The sequence below is a fragment of the Onychomys torridus genome, chromosome 23, assembly GCF_903995425.1.
Source record: "Onychomys torridus chromosome 23, mOncTor1.1, whole genome shotgun sequence".
Classification (NCBI taxonomy): domain Eukaryota; kingdom Metazoa; phylum Chordata; class Mammalia; order Rodentia; family Cricetidae; genus Onychomys; species Onychomys torridus.
Window position 1 is genome coordinate 45,166,192 of NC_050465.1, and position 15,197 is coordinate 45,181,388.

Sequence of the window (15,197 nt, forward strand, 5' to 3'; positions counted from 1 at the left end):
GGAACCAGTCTGTGAGCAGATGTCTTCTGGTTTTTTGTTGGTTTGTTTGTTTTTTATTTGTTTTTATTTTTCGAGACAAGGTTTCTCTGTGTAGCTTTGCGCCTTTCCTGGAACTCACTTGGTAGCCCAGGCTGGCCTCAAACTCACAGAAATCCTGGCTCTGCCTCCCGAGTGCTGGGATTAAAGGCATGCGCCACCACCGCCCAGCAGTCTTCTGGTTTTTTATTTCACTTAGAATTGGAGTTGAGGAATCAGTCCAAATGGTGATGGTGTGATTATTAAAATTTTTGTAGGTCTTTGTCTCTCTCCAAATAGTTTCATGTTTTATGCCAGTGTCTATGAAACAATAACATACTTATTAGCTTGGAAATAAAGTAAGTCCATAGTTAATTGACAGTTACTATATAAAACTTCTGAACTGTTAGAGTGAGGCAGATCTTTTGCCAGAATTAAATGTTTGCTTTAATGCTTTTTTTGGTTCCCATTTATTTAACCTGTTTTCTTCCAGGTTTGTGCAATGGCATCAGCAAAGCTAAATGCTCTTCTTCAGACCAAAGTGATTGAAAATCAAGATGAAGCATGCTATATTTTAGGGAAACTAGAACATATTCTAAGTCGATCAATCAAGGAACAGACAGAAACCTATTCATTTCTGATTCCTCTTTTCCGTACTCTGGTTTCTAAAATTTATGAGCTGCTTTTCATGAACTTGCACCTGCCTTCTTTGCCTTTTACTGAAGGAAGTGCTTCATTTTTTGAAGATTTTCAAGAATACTGCAATTCAAAAGAATGGCAGGTTTACATCGAAAAATATGTAAGTTTTAAAAATCCTTTTTAACGATTTACTTAATTATGTGTGTGTGTGCATGGTTGTATGATGTGTGTATGTACAGGTGTGTGCTGCACACACAGAGGAGAAGAGGGTGTGCAGTCCCTTGGATCTAGGGTTGTGGTGTGTCTGGAGTGTGTAGGAGTGTTGGGACCCGAACTCTAGTCCCATGATTTCTCTCAGCAAACATTCTTTGGACTGTTGAATAATCTCTTCAGTCTCATGGTTTTACCTTTCTTGAGCAAAATTTTTCTGCTGATTTATTATTTTTATAGAGGAGTGTGTAAATTCTGTATGTTCTTTCTTTTTTAAAATCTAAGATTATACCTTACATGAAGCAGTATGAAACACATACATTCTATGATGGTCATGAGAACATGGCACTTTACTGGAAGAATTGCTACGAAGCCTTAATGGTGAATATGCATAAAAGAGACCGAGAGGGAGGAGAAAGTAAGCTGAGATTTCAGGTAAAAACTATTCAGTGTTTTCTTGTGGTGATATTTTGTGTATGATCTACCAAATAAAGCTTGCCTGAAGATCAGAGGGCAAAGCCAGCCACTAATTAGCCATAGAGTGGTGGCACACACCTTTAATTCCAGCACTGGGGAGTCTCATGCCTTTGCTCCCAGTACTTGGGAGGCACACATGCCTTTAATACGAACACTAGGGAAATTAAGACAGGAAGTGACATGGCTGGGTGGAGAAGGTGGGAGGAGACAGGAGCTCAGTCCTTTCGCCTGAGGAGTTGGTGAGGTGAGAAGTGGCTGTGGCTTGTTCCTTTGTCTCTCTGACCTTTCATCATTTACCCCAATATCTGGCTCCAGGTTTTTATTAAGGCCAATTAGGATTCATGCTACATTTTCTAGATTGAGTTTTCCTGTTGGCTACAGGTATGAAAGTAATTCCATCAGAAATTTGGAAACAAACATGGTCTAAAAATATTTCATAACTGTGATAAAAATGGTTGATCATTATCCATTTAATAGTGACATTATGATTGTATAAAACATCTTATTAAGTTAAAAATGTGTTAGTAGATACTGCTAGGGTGTGGTGATGTATTTGTACCCTAATAAACTTTGCCTGAAGATCAGAGAACAGAGCAAGCCACTAGATTAAATATAGAGGCCAGGCAGTGGTGGCACACACCTTTAATCCTAGCACTCTGGAGGCAGAGATTTGTGTGGATCTCTGTGAGTTCAAAGCCACCCTGGACTACCTGAGATTGACTCAGTCTAGGAGAGGAACTGTGGCAGTAGTGGCGTACACCTTTAATCCCAGTACCTGGGAAACACACACAGCTGTTAATGGCCGTGCAGAGAAAGTTGTATAAGGTGTGCGGAGACAGGAACTAGAAGCCTTTTAGGCTGAGGAAGCTCATTCGGAAGCTCATTCAGCTAGAGGTCTTTTGGCTGAGTCTTTTCAGGCTGAGTCCTAAAGGTAAGCCGTGGTTTGTTTCTTTGTCTTTCTGATCTTTCATCATTTACCCCAATTTCTGGCTCTGGTTTTGTTTTTTTTTTAAATCACAAGACCTTTTAGAATTTGAACAACACTAGGGTGTCTTGATGCACCCCTTCACTCACACAAATTAATTTCAATTAAACATTTTGGATGTAAAGTTATTTGTGTGTGTGTGTGTGTGTGTGTGTGTGTGTGTGTGTGTGTGTGTGAGAACACATATGTGTGTACGTACGTACGTACCTGAATACACACACGTCTGCCTATGTATGTATGTGCAGGACACTTGAGAGGTCAGAAGAGACTATTGAATCCCTGGAGACAGTTACAGGTAGGTGTTAGCCACTGTGTTGGTGCTGGGACTGAACCTGGTTCTTCTTCAGAGCAGAAGCACTCTTCCCCCCCATCCCCAGCCATCTCTCCAGACCTCTAATTACAAATAAATAAAGCAGAAGAAGAGAGAAAAGGGAATTAAACTAAAATTGACCTCTCCAAGATGTTAGCAAAATCAGTAAACTTGGAGTCAGCTGACAGAGAAGTGCGACGTGGCCCGCAGCAGACATGCAAGAGGCGTGTTGCCAGCAACCCCACAGGTAGGAGTTGCTCTTGGGACCTGGAAACACCGCTACCCAGATCCATCCGTTTCTGGTGGACAAGGTTTTAAAACTGATTTTAAATTGTAGAGATAGGCTGCATAGTCCTTTGTCTACTAATAAAGTGAAATGTGGATTCCTTTACAAAGAGAAAGTGCAAAGCTGAGTGGCTCGGCTAGCAAACCAGCCTGCCTTCTTACTTGCATGTCCTTCTCTTGAAGCAGAGTCTCGTGCTGCCCTACTGGCCTTGAGCTAATTTTCTGTGTCTGCAAAGATGGCCCTGAACTTAGAACCCTCCTGTTTTCACTTTTCAGATGGGCTTGCCACTGTTAGGACCTTTGTTGATTGAACCCAGGGACTGCTAGGCAGACATGCTACCTGCTGCACCACATCCCCAGCCTGTAAGCACCTGTACCTATTTACCAGGCCAAGGCAATCAGGCTGTGACAATCTACTGATAGCAATCAGACTTCTTATACCTTCATCAGAAACAGAATATAACGGCAATTGCCAGGATCAATACAATTGTAGTTGTCAGGATACAGTGATGTTTGCAAGCCATACAGGGTCCACAGGATTAATGTCTAAGACCGTTTGTCCTGGCAACTTTCCATGCTTCCTTGGGTTCTAAGGGGACATACAGAGAAACACAAAGTGGCCCAGTGCCTAATTGCCTGAGGAAGTGCATCAGTATCTCTGGAACTGGAAGGCACATTGTGCCCCAGGAGCCATGGGGGGCACTCCAACCTGAAAAACCTGTGACACATGCCTCTCAAGGCAGCTAGACCAGGCCAACTCTCCTTCCTGCATCAACCCACTACCACACATGTCATGAGGAAGTTCTGTTCATGTGAGAGTTCTGTGACTGCCTTGGTTTTCTCAGTAGTGGTCTGTTTTAGTTATATTCAGGTCATTGATTTCTTTCCTATGCTGGGCGGGGGCGGTGCATGCCTTGAATTCCAGCACTCGGGAGGCAGAGCCAGGCAGATCTCTGTGTTCCTACATGGCCGGTAACAGCTACAATTACAATTTATTGACAGCTTGTTTTTCTTGAGTTATAGCAGGTATTTTAGATTTCAGTCTTTTTTTTTTTTGAGACAGTCTTATTGGTCTTAGAATGACCTCAAACTTGATAATACAGCTAATAACCTTAAACTTCTGATCTTCCTGACTCCACCTCCTTGGTGTTGGGGTTACAGTCATGGACCACCACATTTGGGGTGCTTGGGAACAAACTCAGCTTGTTAGGCTCAGCAGTAGATATCTTTTACTCACTGACCTATGTTATCAGCCATTTGTGTGTGTGTGTGTGTGTATGTGTGTGTTTATGAGTCAGAAAATCTAAGTAGAATGTAACTGAAATTCTGCCATCCTCATCAAAGAGAAATACTGTAATGAAATAAAATTATGTTGTTATCTCTTTCTCATACACCATTTTTATTGGTCATATTAAAAATTTGTAAATATATTACTCAATGTTCCTTTTGCTATTTATTTCAGGAGTATTTTGTGGAACCATTTAATCGAAAAGCACGTCAAGAGAACTTGAGGTACAATAATATGATCAAACAACTTAGCAGTCAACAGTTGGCCACGTTTAGACGCTGGAAGGCAATTCGTCTCTATCTGACATGTGAAAGGGGGCCTTGGGCTGAAAGGTAGATGCATAGTTTGTCTTTTAGAACTGTGGCAATAAATCTTAAATCTTAAGCCATCTCTTTATTCCAGTTCTTTAAAGAATACTTCAAACTTTATTGTCTTTTCATGAATTAGTGTGGGATGATTAGAGGTTTGTACATGTGTTATTTATCATGTGGTTAGTTTTCTTTTTACCTTGATAATACACATATTAGACTCTAGTAGTCATAAGAATACTCCTGCCTCATTAAGCTAGAGTTGATGATGTTATGTACTCCAACATTTTATAACTTAATACCCACACTTCTGTTTTGGTGTGTATATTTTATAACCCGTGTTTTTAGAAAGCAGTAAACTAAACTTTTTGTTTATTGTTTTCAACTAGCTAATAAAAGGATAAACATTTAGTTGTTTGCTACCTTTGAGCTACTATTACCAGTGCTGCTGTGGACAGTTGTGTCAAAATGTTGGTTTGAATAAAAACTAACAAAGAGAGCAGGGAGACATCTCCTAGAATAGAAGTGGCATTTCCAAGGTTCTAGCAATGCATTACATTGTTCTTAGAACAGAATAAATATGTCTGAATGGCTCTTATTTCTCTTAGGCAAGTGGACCACATTGTAAACAGTTTTGTTTTCAATACCATCCTTCTATCCAATACTTCCCCAAGCCCAAGTCTCCACTATCACACCTTCACAGTGTTCACAGGTGGATCATCTAACTTGTTTAAAACCTTACTTAGTCTCAACTTCCAGTGCAAATATTCCTTTATGGCTCCATTAATCATGCTGTATTATTTAATAGGATACCAGCACAAAACTTACATTCAACCATTGAACATATTCATATAAACCAGGATTGACAGTCTATAGCTCATTGGTGAAATCCAACTTACTGTTACTTAAAGTTTTATTGAAATACAAAAAAAATTTCGTTTGAGATCATGCTTTTAATCCTTCTGGGTATATAATACAAGTACAATTGCTGGGTAGTATTTCATGTTTAACTTATCCAAGAATTGACGCTTCCACATCTGCTGCATCATTTTATGTTCCAAGTAGGAGTATATGCTTTCCAGTTTAGCCTCCTTCTTTCCGATGTCCCTCCCATTGTGTATAAAGCACTGCCTTGCAACTGTGCTGTCCATCCTCCAATGACTAACAATGCTGAGCACTGTTTCGTGAGCTCATGTTGGCTTGTTTCCTTTACCTAGTTATCCGGTTGAGTTGATTGACTTTTTGGTGTGTGTGTGTGTTAGAATGTATGTATTCTCAATAACCATCATTAGGTGATTTTGTAGATGATTTTTTTACTTTCTTAATAGTGACCCTTGTTCAAAAGCATCAATTTTAATGACTCTGGGTTTTTTTTTTTTTCTGCATTGTTTTTGATAGTGTATTTAGGAAAACATACCCAAGTCCAAGGTCATAAAAATTTACCTTTTTATTCTAAGAGTTTTACTGTCTTAACTTTGATATTTTGGTCTTTCATTCATTTGCAGCTATATTTATAATAAATCTTTTAAATATTATTAGAGTCATGAAATTGCATTTAACAGTGAAAGAATAAAGTAATCAAGCTAGAAGTCTGAAAGTTAGTGTTCAAATCTTATTTGTCTATCATTAAACCTCATGGCATCTTGGGTAAATAATTTAGGCTCTCTTAGGTTTATCATGTATATATCATAGTTAAACATGCTCATTTTAGTTTTCCTGACAGTTGTCCAGATGATAAATATAAACACTTAAACTTGATCAAAATAATAGCCAGCATATAAAGAGTATTAGGTTTAAATATGGTATTTGTATACTTGGTGTTACTATACTTTGTTCTTATTCATCCCCCACCCCACTGCTTTCCTTATAATTACACAAGTCTTTATTTTTGTAGTGCTGGTAACCAAACCAGGGCCTTGTGCATGCTAGGCAAATGCTTGGGCCTTGAACATTGTCTAAAATGGTGTAAAACAGTTGTGAAGTATTTCATACTTTCTTACACCCCTCAAACAACCAATCTTTATAATTTTACTTGTTTCATTGTGAATGTTTCTAGGAAACGGAATCGAGTTCACTGGAAACTAGCTAATGTAGAAAATTATTCCCGCATGAGACTTAAACTGGTACCAAATTACAATTTCAAAACCCATGAGGAAGCTAGTGCCTTACGAGATAATTTAGGTGAGTTACAGATCTGCCTATTTTAATACGAGATGTTGATGGAGTGCTTACTACTGCTTGCTGTTTTAGATGGATACTTACGAAGGAAGGGGTGTCGTGCTTTAAAGTATGTATGAATGGGTATGTGAATTCAGTGTTGTTGGTTTGGGCCTAAATCTAAGTCTGTGAAATATGAAGTATTTCTTGGGATGAGGTCGTGGCACCTACATGTTTACCAAGTCATAATTATTGTCACTGTAGCTGCTTCTGTAGCAGCTGTGTCTCATGACAGGTTCACAGATGAAATGAGTGCCAACTTTCAGATTTTTTTCCCCATTTAACATATTCATATGTTTGATCATACAGAACTGAAGAAAGCCATGGTGCCTGTCATTTAGGATTCTGTATTCTAAAATAAATCAGATATTGGGATTTTTTCCCCTTAATACAAAATAATATTTCTGTCCATGATACAGACATTAACTGAATGTTTCTTACAAATAACACATAGTTATATAAGCCACTCCACTTTGTCAGTATCCTGGAACTTGAGTAGTTCAAAATTGAACTGTCCTCGTCACCTGGCAGACCCCACCTCCCAACCCCCCAACCTCACCCCATGCATCATTTCAGTTTGGTTGTTGTTTAAATTGCAATGTTTCCCTTTTATTTTTCAAGAAATCCTTCTCTAGAAAATTCCCAGTCTTTTTTTTCGTTTCATACCTCTGCACTGATGATGGGTCTGAGTTTATAGCCTTTTATCTGTTTTCTTAACTCGAGGAAAGCCACTGCCCTCTCGACGTTTTCCATCACAGTTTTGCTTCCATTTGGTGTGACTGTCGTCCTTGTTCAACTCTCTTCTGGGCAGGCGTGTTGGGCAGGCCTTACGGGCGCATCTTCTGATGTTCCAGTAGATACAGTCTCAGGACAGACCGTGGCTCTCAGTCTTTCAGCCCTCCTTTCCAAGATGTCCCCTGACCCGCAGGGCATGAGGGAGCTCTTTCTCCCCATCCCTCCAGCATTTGTTGTTTGCTGTCCATTGACCTTTGCCGTTCTGACTGCGGGGTGATGGAATCTCCAAGTTGTTTTGATTGTATGGCCCTAGTTGCTAGGGACAACGAACATTCCTTAGATATTTTTTAGCCATTTTTTTCTTCTTTTGAAAACTCTGTGTTCTGGTTCCAGGCCCAATTTTTTAATAAGGTGTGTGTGTGTGTGTGTGTGTGTGTGTGTGTGTGTGTGTGTGTGTTGTGTTGGCTCTCTTTTGGGTTCTTTATATATTCTGGATAGTATCTCTCTGTCAGATGTGTAGCTGGCAAAGACCCTCTTCACCTGTTGGGGTTTTTTGTTTTCTGTTTTTTGGCTTTTGTTAACTGTGCGGAGGCGCTTTTAGTTTTATGAAGTAAGTCGTAAAGTTTTTAAAAAGTTGAAAGCACAGATTTAGAGAGAGCAGAGGTAAGACAGAACTTAAATCTATTGTACCACTCCAGAAAATACTGATTCAGCTGTTTATTGCCTGTCAGCTATAGACAACCAAGTGATCATAGTCTTTTTTTTTTTTTTTTTTTTTTTGGTGGAGTCTCAATGTAGCCCTGGCTGTCCTAGAACTCGCTGTGTAGATTAGGCAGGTCTCTAACTCACGGAGATTCACCTGCCTCTGCCTTCCAAGTGCTAGGGTTAAAGGCGTGAACTGCTAGGTGTGGACCAGCTATCACTTGATATTTAGTACAGGTATCCAATCACATTGATATCAACACATTGAAATTATTTTATAATTAACATTGCCTTTAATTAAATATAATTATGATTCATGAATCTGTAATTTGCATAAAGTCAGCGCTGTACCTCTATCAGACTGCTAATCCAGGACTTAGCCTATTTCTTAGTCAAGAAGTAGCCATTATTAAAAATAACTCTAATCTTGAAGCATGTATTTTTTACTACGTGAGTAATAATTTTTAAAAAATCATCAAGCATCATAAGTGTCAGACAATATAGAAGTGCTGTAATGTTTTGTCCTATTTCTAACTGACTCTTTTGCGTAAGCAGGTGTCCAACACTTGCAGCCCTCCAGTGACTCTCCTTTGCTTTTGGAAGCAGCGAGACAAGTTAGACTTGACGATATGGAGGAGGATGAACTAGAGCTTCTGGAAGAGGACATGGCAGCCAGAGGAGACACGTATGTGTGAGCACGTGACAGCGTTTGCATTATGTATGAGAAATGGGATTGCAGAATTGTGGATTTGCTAGAGTTTGTTTTTCCAAAGTGCAGCAATTACTATCACACTGGCTGTAGAAAGTCTGTATTTACTGAAACTATTGAGGAAGACTTTTCGCCTGGGATTGTTGGGATCTGTATCCTGAAATTAAAGTATTTTTGAATGAAAACATTATATTGAGTGGCATATGCCTTAAGCTGTGTCTATGTGGAAATGTGCTACATGGTCTATGTATATAACACAGCAGGAGAGGGCTATATAGTATGCAAGGCCCTAGGTTTGATCTAGGATCTAGTAAAATCATGTATGAAACATGAAAACAAAAGAAAAATTAAAGATATAAGAAGTCCATTCAAGAGACATGAAAAACTGAATAATTATATTAATAAAACAGTAAAAAAAAATAAACATTGCAAAAACAAACTTCTAGCTAGACTGATTAGGAATTTCAAAAAGCAACATAAACATTCAGTATCAGCAGTGAAAGAAGGCACTGTCTTCACATAAGTAAACTAAATTGATAATTGCTTCTTTTAAACGTTGTGTTTGTACAGTGACGAGAAGGACGAGCAGGATCAAAGGGAAAAATTGGTGTTGGCTGAAGACTGTGAGCTCATTACAGTAATTGACATAATTCCGGGCAGATTAGAAATCACTACTCAGCACATTTACTTCCATGATAACAGTATTGAAAAAGAAGATGGTGAGTCATTCTGGGAAAATACCTCAGTTATTAAGTGTCCAGTTCCATCAGTCATGAATTAGAGGAAGAAACCAGTAAGATGAGATTGTAAACTTATGGCTTATCTTGTAAAATGAAAAATGGAAAGTCAGTAATGAATTAGGCTCCTGTAACCATTGTGTATTGAAGAGAAATGATAATTTGTATGTATACACACATAATACGCAGTATTAGTGATTGATACCAGGGCTATTCTTTTGGGGTTTTTTTGTTTGTTTTTTGGGTTTGTTTTTGTTTTTTTCAGATAGGGTCTCTCTGTGTAGCCCTGGCTGTCCTGGAACTCTCTGTAGATCAGACTGGCCTTGAACTCAGAGATCTGGAAACCAGGGTCATTCTTATACAAGGCAAATGTTACCCAGTCTGGCCTTATACTTAAAATCCTCTTGACTCAGCCTTCCGAGTAGCTAGGACTACAGGCATGCACACCCACGACCAGTTGCTTTTCATCATCGTCATCATTATTAGTGTGTTTTAAGAGGGTTGGCTTGAGGGAATCATAATAAACTTATGGTTGCAAAATGCAGTTTTAATTTTATCATACCTTTGTATATGTACACCACCCTGTAAGCTCTTACTTTTTTGTGATTAAATCTGAAGCTCTAACATTTTAGAAGAAGAAAGATTTCTAAGGTATAGATATTTGAAATTATCATCTGTTCTCATGGAAAAGTAGTAGAATAGCTTTGAGGTTCTAGAGTAGTTTAAAAGAAACAATTTATAACTCCTAATAAAGTGCTCACTTTTATAATACGGTATTTCTTTTTTCTAAGTACTACTTTTGGAACAAGGAGATACTACTTTTGCGCAGAGTGAGTAGCTTTATATGACACTTCAGTCACAAGATTTCTTCTGTTTATCAGGAACAGGCTTTGATTTCAAGTGGCCTCATTCTCAAATTCGAGAGATTCACTTACGTCGTTACAACTTAAGGAGATCAGCACTTGAGATATTCCATATTGATCAATCCAACTACTTTCTCAATTTCAAAAAAGAGGTGTGGTACCTTTCTGATAATCACAGAGTATTATTTTGAAATAATTTTCCAGCTAGTGAGATCTAATTAATGGACTGTATTCCTAGCAATACATAATATTAGAGAAAAACGTATTATGTATATGTAGTCAGTATATGAACTTTCGTTGGGATTTGTTTGGGAATTGAGGTGGTTATTTTAAGTGAGTCTGTGTGTGTATAGTGGAACATTGAATATCAATCACTAGATGCCAGACATTATCTGATTATGTTACAGCATACTATATATAAGATTAGATGGGGTTGGGGATTTAGCTCAGTGGTAGAGCGCTTGCCTAGCAAGCACAAGGCCCTGGGTTCGGTCCTCAGCTCTGAAAAAAAAAAAAAAAAAAAGATTAGACAAGCTATGCATGGTGGGCCTGGGTTTCTTTTCCTCTTCTTACGAGGATACTAGTGTCAGTATAATGTTTCAGCCTCATGACACTATTTTTTAAAACTGCATTATGTGCTCAAGTTGTAGTGTGTCTATGGAAACCAGAGGATAACTTATAAGAATAAGTCCTTCATTCCACAGTATTGTTCCTAAGGCTCAAAGTCAGATGGTCAGGCGCCTTCATCTGCCACTTTTACTGTTTTCATATCTCCAAATCTGGCATCTCCAATTATGGACTTGTTATTTGGGGATCAATTTTCTAAATCATAAACTTTGAAAGAACGTGTTTAAACCACAGCACCAAGTATAGTAAAGGATTAAAAGCGTAATCACTGTTGATATGAAATACCCAGAAGAGGTGAGGTTACAAAACAGATAGTGGATGGTGATTTTCAAGAAAATAGGGCGGAGGGGGAATTGGAGAGAAGCGCTGATAAGCTGTGGAGTGGTGGATATTTTCTGAAGTAGTCGATATTGATAATGGTACAATTTGTGATACAGTAAGACAACACCATTATTCTTAGAGGATTAATTCTGTCTTGCTAAAGCTGTTACAGAATCTGTAATTCATGTTTGTCCTGACTACTTTTTATACTAAACAGGAGTATTTTTATAGGTTAGAAACAAGGTGTACAGCAGACTGTTGTCACTTCATTCTCCTAATAGCTATGGAACAAGATCGCCCCAGGAGTTATTCAAGGCATCGGGATTGACACAGGTAGGACAGTGGATAGGCTGTACAGTGCTTGCTTTCTGTCTCAGAATGTTGTTCTGATTTCTAACTGCTCTTTTCCATTTGTTTGTTTGCTTGTTTATTTGGATGGTTGGTTGTTAGTTGGCCTTGTTTGTTCCTTTTGCTTTTGAATAAATTTTATTCATTAACTGCTGATTTCTCCAACCTTACACCTAAGAACAATAGAGCTTCCTATGTACAGAAATATATCTCACTATGTGGATTTCCCTTTATAAACTGCAGCGTACAGATTTCGTTTTTCACCCTTCACCATAATCATAACATTTTGCTTTTGGTCCACAGTGGGTTCAAGTTGATTGTCATTCTGTCAGGAAAACTCTGATGTATGACCCCACTGTGGGTACTCAGAAGACGAAATGGGTTGGGACATCGGCCAGGGTGTCCTCCAACTTGCCCTCCTCCTCTTCCTCCTCCTCCTCTCTTCACCTCCTGAGTAGGTAGAGTTACACGTGTGCACTACCACACCTAAAACCTAACATCTGTTTCCTTTTCACTAGTCTCTAAGAAAAAGAGCAAAAAATTAAATGTAAGCACTCTAGGAAGTCTTAAGTAAAAGTCTTGCCAGGTGTGGAAAAATTAAAAATTAAGACTCTTTATCAATTAAATATTTTATTTATCTTAAAACTTGAATTTCTAAAAAGACTGCCCCACTTTTGACATTTTTATAACTATACATACTAAAAGGAAATAGGTTATGGAGAAGTTGATTTGTCTCCATGTTAAACTTTTTTAGCTACATCTCTTCAGTCATGATAGAGATAATGATTACAAAAAATTATGTTGGTTATTAATAATTGTCACATTCTAAGAGGTCACATGATAAAATTCTAGTTTGTTTGTTTTTTACTGTCTAGAAATGGGTGAATCGAGAGATAACAAACTTTGACTACCTCATTCAAATAAATACAATGGCAGGAAGGACCTATAATGACCTTGCACAGTACCCTGTGGTAAGTTCTGTATAATCTCTAAAATTAACTTACACTGTTTTTTTTGTCCCCTGAGACAGGGTTTCTCTGTATAGCTTTTGAAACCTATCCTGGATCTCGCTCTGTAGACCAGGCTGACTTCCGAATTCACAGAGATCTGCCTGCCTCTGCCTCCAGCGTGCTGGGATTAAAGGCGTGTGTGCACCACTTACAATCTTATAATGTACAACACTATATGTGATATTTATGTTTTATTTAGAAAAAAATGGAGAGGCTTGGGTATAGCTCAGTGGCAGAACATTCTTGTACCATGTGTGAGGCTCTGGGCTCAATCTCCAGCACTGCAGAAGAAACACACACAGGACCCGTACTCTGCCTTTACGTTTCCACCTCCACATTTAAAGAAGTATTATAAACGTCAAGACTAGTGATTATAACTAAAGCCCCTTTTGTTTCATTTTATTAAAAATAGCCCAGAAGAATTTTGGAAAATTACACTATTGAACTGAAACAAATATTAAAATGTGTCTTTAAAGTTTTTATAATAGGGAAAACTATTTTTAGTGATTACCCCTTTTTATCTTTATGAACATTTCATATTTGATGTGGGAATGTTAGGTTCCCTAGGAAGAAATGTCTAAATTTTGAATTATGTCTCTTAGTTTCCCTGGATTTTGCAAGATTATACTTCAGAAGAGTTGGACCTTAATAACCCCACTGTATTTCGAGATCTTTCTAAACCAATTGGAGTAGTTAATGAAAAAAATGCCAAAGCTATGCGAGAAAAGTAAGTGGTTTTTAAATATTTTGAGGTAGCCATTGTTCGAATTTTTGCCGATTTCAATCAAAACAACTGAATGTTACCCTTTTTAAATTAAAAAAGCTGTTTTTTATTATGAGTATGTTTTTTTTTCCTCGCATGTGTATGTGTACACCACTCATGTACTTGCAGAGGTCAGAAGAGGGTGTTGGATCTGGAAATGGAGTTACAGGTGCCTGTGAGCTGCTATGTACAGGTTCTGGGAATTGACCCCAGGTTCTCTAGTAGAGCAGCTAATGCTCGTAACTGTTAAACTATCTCTCCAGCCCCTAAATGGTTGAAAAAAATGGTTTTTAAAATATATGGTTATTCTGTCCGCATGTATGTCTGGTACCTGCTAGAAAAGTGGTCATCAGATACTCTAGAACTGGGATCACGGAGGGTTGTGAGCCATCTCATGAGTGCTGGGAACCAAACCCAAGTCCTCTGGGAAGGCATCAGGTGCTCTTAACTACTGAACCATCTCTCCATCTCCATATTATCTTTTTTCAGTGCAAGCTACTTAAATTTTTTTTCAGTTATCCTTGTGTATATTCACTGTACATGTTGTACTGAAGGAAAATTTCATATAAGCATATAGTGTATGTTCAATACATCTCACCATGATGTTCAGTATATTTATCTCACCATGCTCTGCTATCTCTGTCACCCATGCCCTATTTTTCCAGACAGTTTTGTTGTTTACTTACATATATACATGTTTTTATATATCTGTATAAAATTTAGGGACCACAAGTGAGAGAACAAAAACTCTCTCTGTATATGTCACCTGACTCAGTGTTTATGAGACTGGCTTAATTCTCTTAATATAAGTTTTATAGTTCATCCATTTTTGTGCAGGTGGCATTACTGCATTCTTGTATGATTAACACCTCCACCCTAATCCACGGCTCTTGTTAGATCCCTGTGTTGGTTCTATGGCTTAGCCGTTGTGATTAGTGCTGCGGTAAAGTGTGCAAGTTGACCTGAAGTCATCTAGCAAAATACCCTGCAGTGGCACAGCTCAGTCATGTGGTAGAGCTAGTTTTAGTTGTGAGAAACTACCATACTGAGTCCTGTAGTTGGTATAACAAAAGATGGACTTCTACAAGTTGGTGCTGTGATTGATTTCCATGCATGCACTATGTCACACAAGCTTTGGGACACGCATTAAATAAATGTGATTAAAAAAGCAAAAATGTATCTCTAGTGCTAGGAGTGTAGCTCAGTAATAAGCACTTACCTGTTGTGTGTGAAGCTTGGTTTGATCCTCAGTGATGCTAAGTAAATTTTTGAGTATTCATTTATTTATTAGAATAAATTGATATTGGTGCTAGCAGGATGGCTCAGTGGGTAGAGGCTCTTGCCACCAATCTGCAATCTGAATTTGGTTCTCAGATCCTACGTGGACAACCTCGACCTGTGCACCATGTACACACAAAGAATATTTAAGCGCTGAAAAATAAAGCCAGGGGTCATAGAGAGATGCCCCAGCAGTTGAGAGCACCTGCTTCTCTTCCAGAGATCCCCAGTTTGGTTCCCTGCACCTGCTTCCTGTGGCACAAAGCACCCCATAGCCACAGTTCCAAGGCATCTGGCAACATGTGGCCTCTAAGGGCACCTATGTATACCTGAAATTCACTCACTTGACACATACATATACTTAAATAAA

General features: G+C 38.4%; 1 protein-coding gene across 2 annotated transcripts in view; it reads left to right on the top strand.

Annotated features, from left to right (window-relative positions):
* The window catches only part of Nbeal1 (neurobeachin like 1), a 139,230-nt gene that overhangs the window by 88,020 nt on the left and 36,013 nt on the right, over window positions 1-15,197 (top strand). For both annotated transcript variants that reach the window (XM_036173296.1, XM_036173297.1), the window contains 10 exons: window positions 509-814; window positions 1,150-1,299; window positions 4,384-4,541; window positions 6,574-6,698; window positions 8,727-8,856; window positions 9,451-9,599; window positions 10,499-10,632; window positions 11,660-11,761; window positions 12,652-12,747; window positions 13,389-13,513. In XM_036173296.1, coding sequence (XP_036029189.1) covers window positions 509-814; window positions 1,150-1,299; window positions 4,384-4,541; window positions 6,574-6,698; window positions 8,727-8,856; window positions 9,451-9,599; window positions 10,499-10,632; window positions 11,660-11,761; window positions 12,652-12,747; window positions 13,389-13,513 — 1,475 coding nt within the window. The remainder of the gene's footprint in view (window positions 1-508; window positions 815-1,149; window positions 1,300-4,383; window positions 4,542-6,573; window positions 6,699-8,726; window positions 8,857-9,450; window positions 9,600-10,498; window positions 10,633-11,659; window positions 11,762-12,651; window positions 12,748-13,388; window positions 13,514-15,197) is intronic.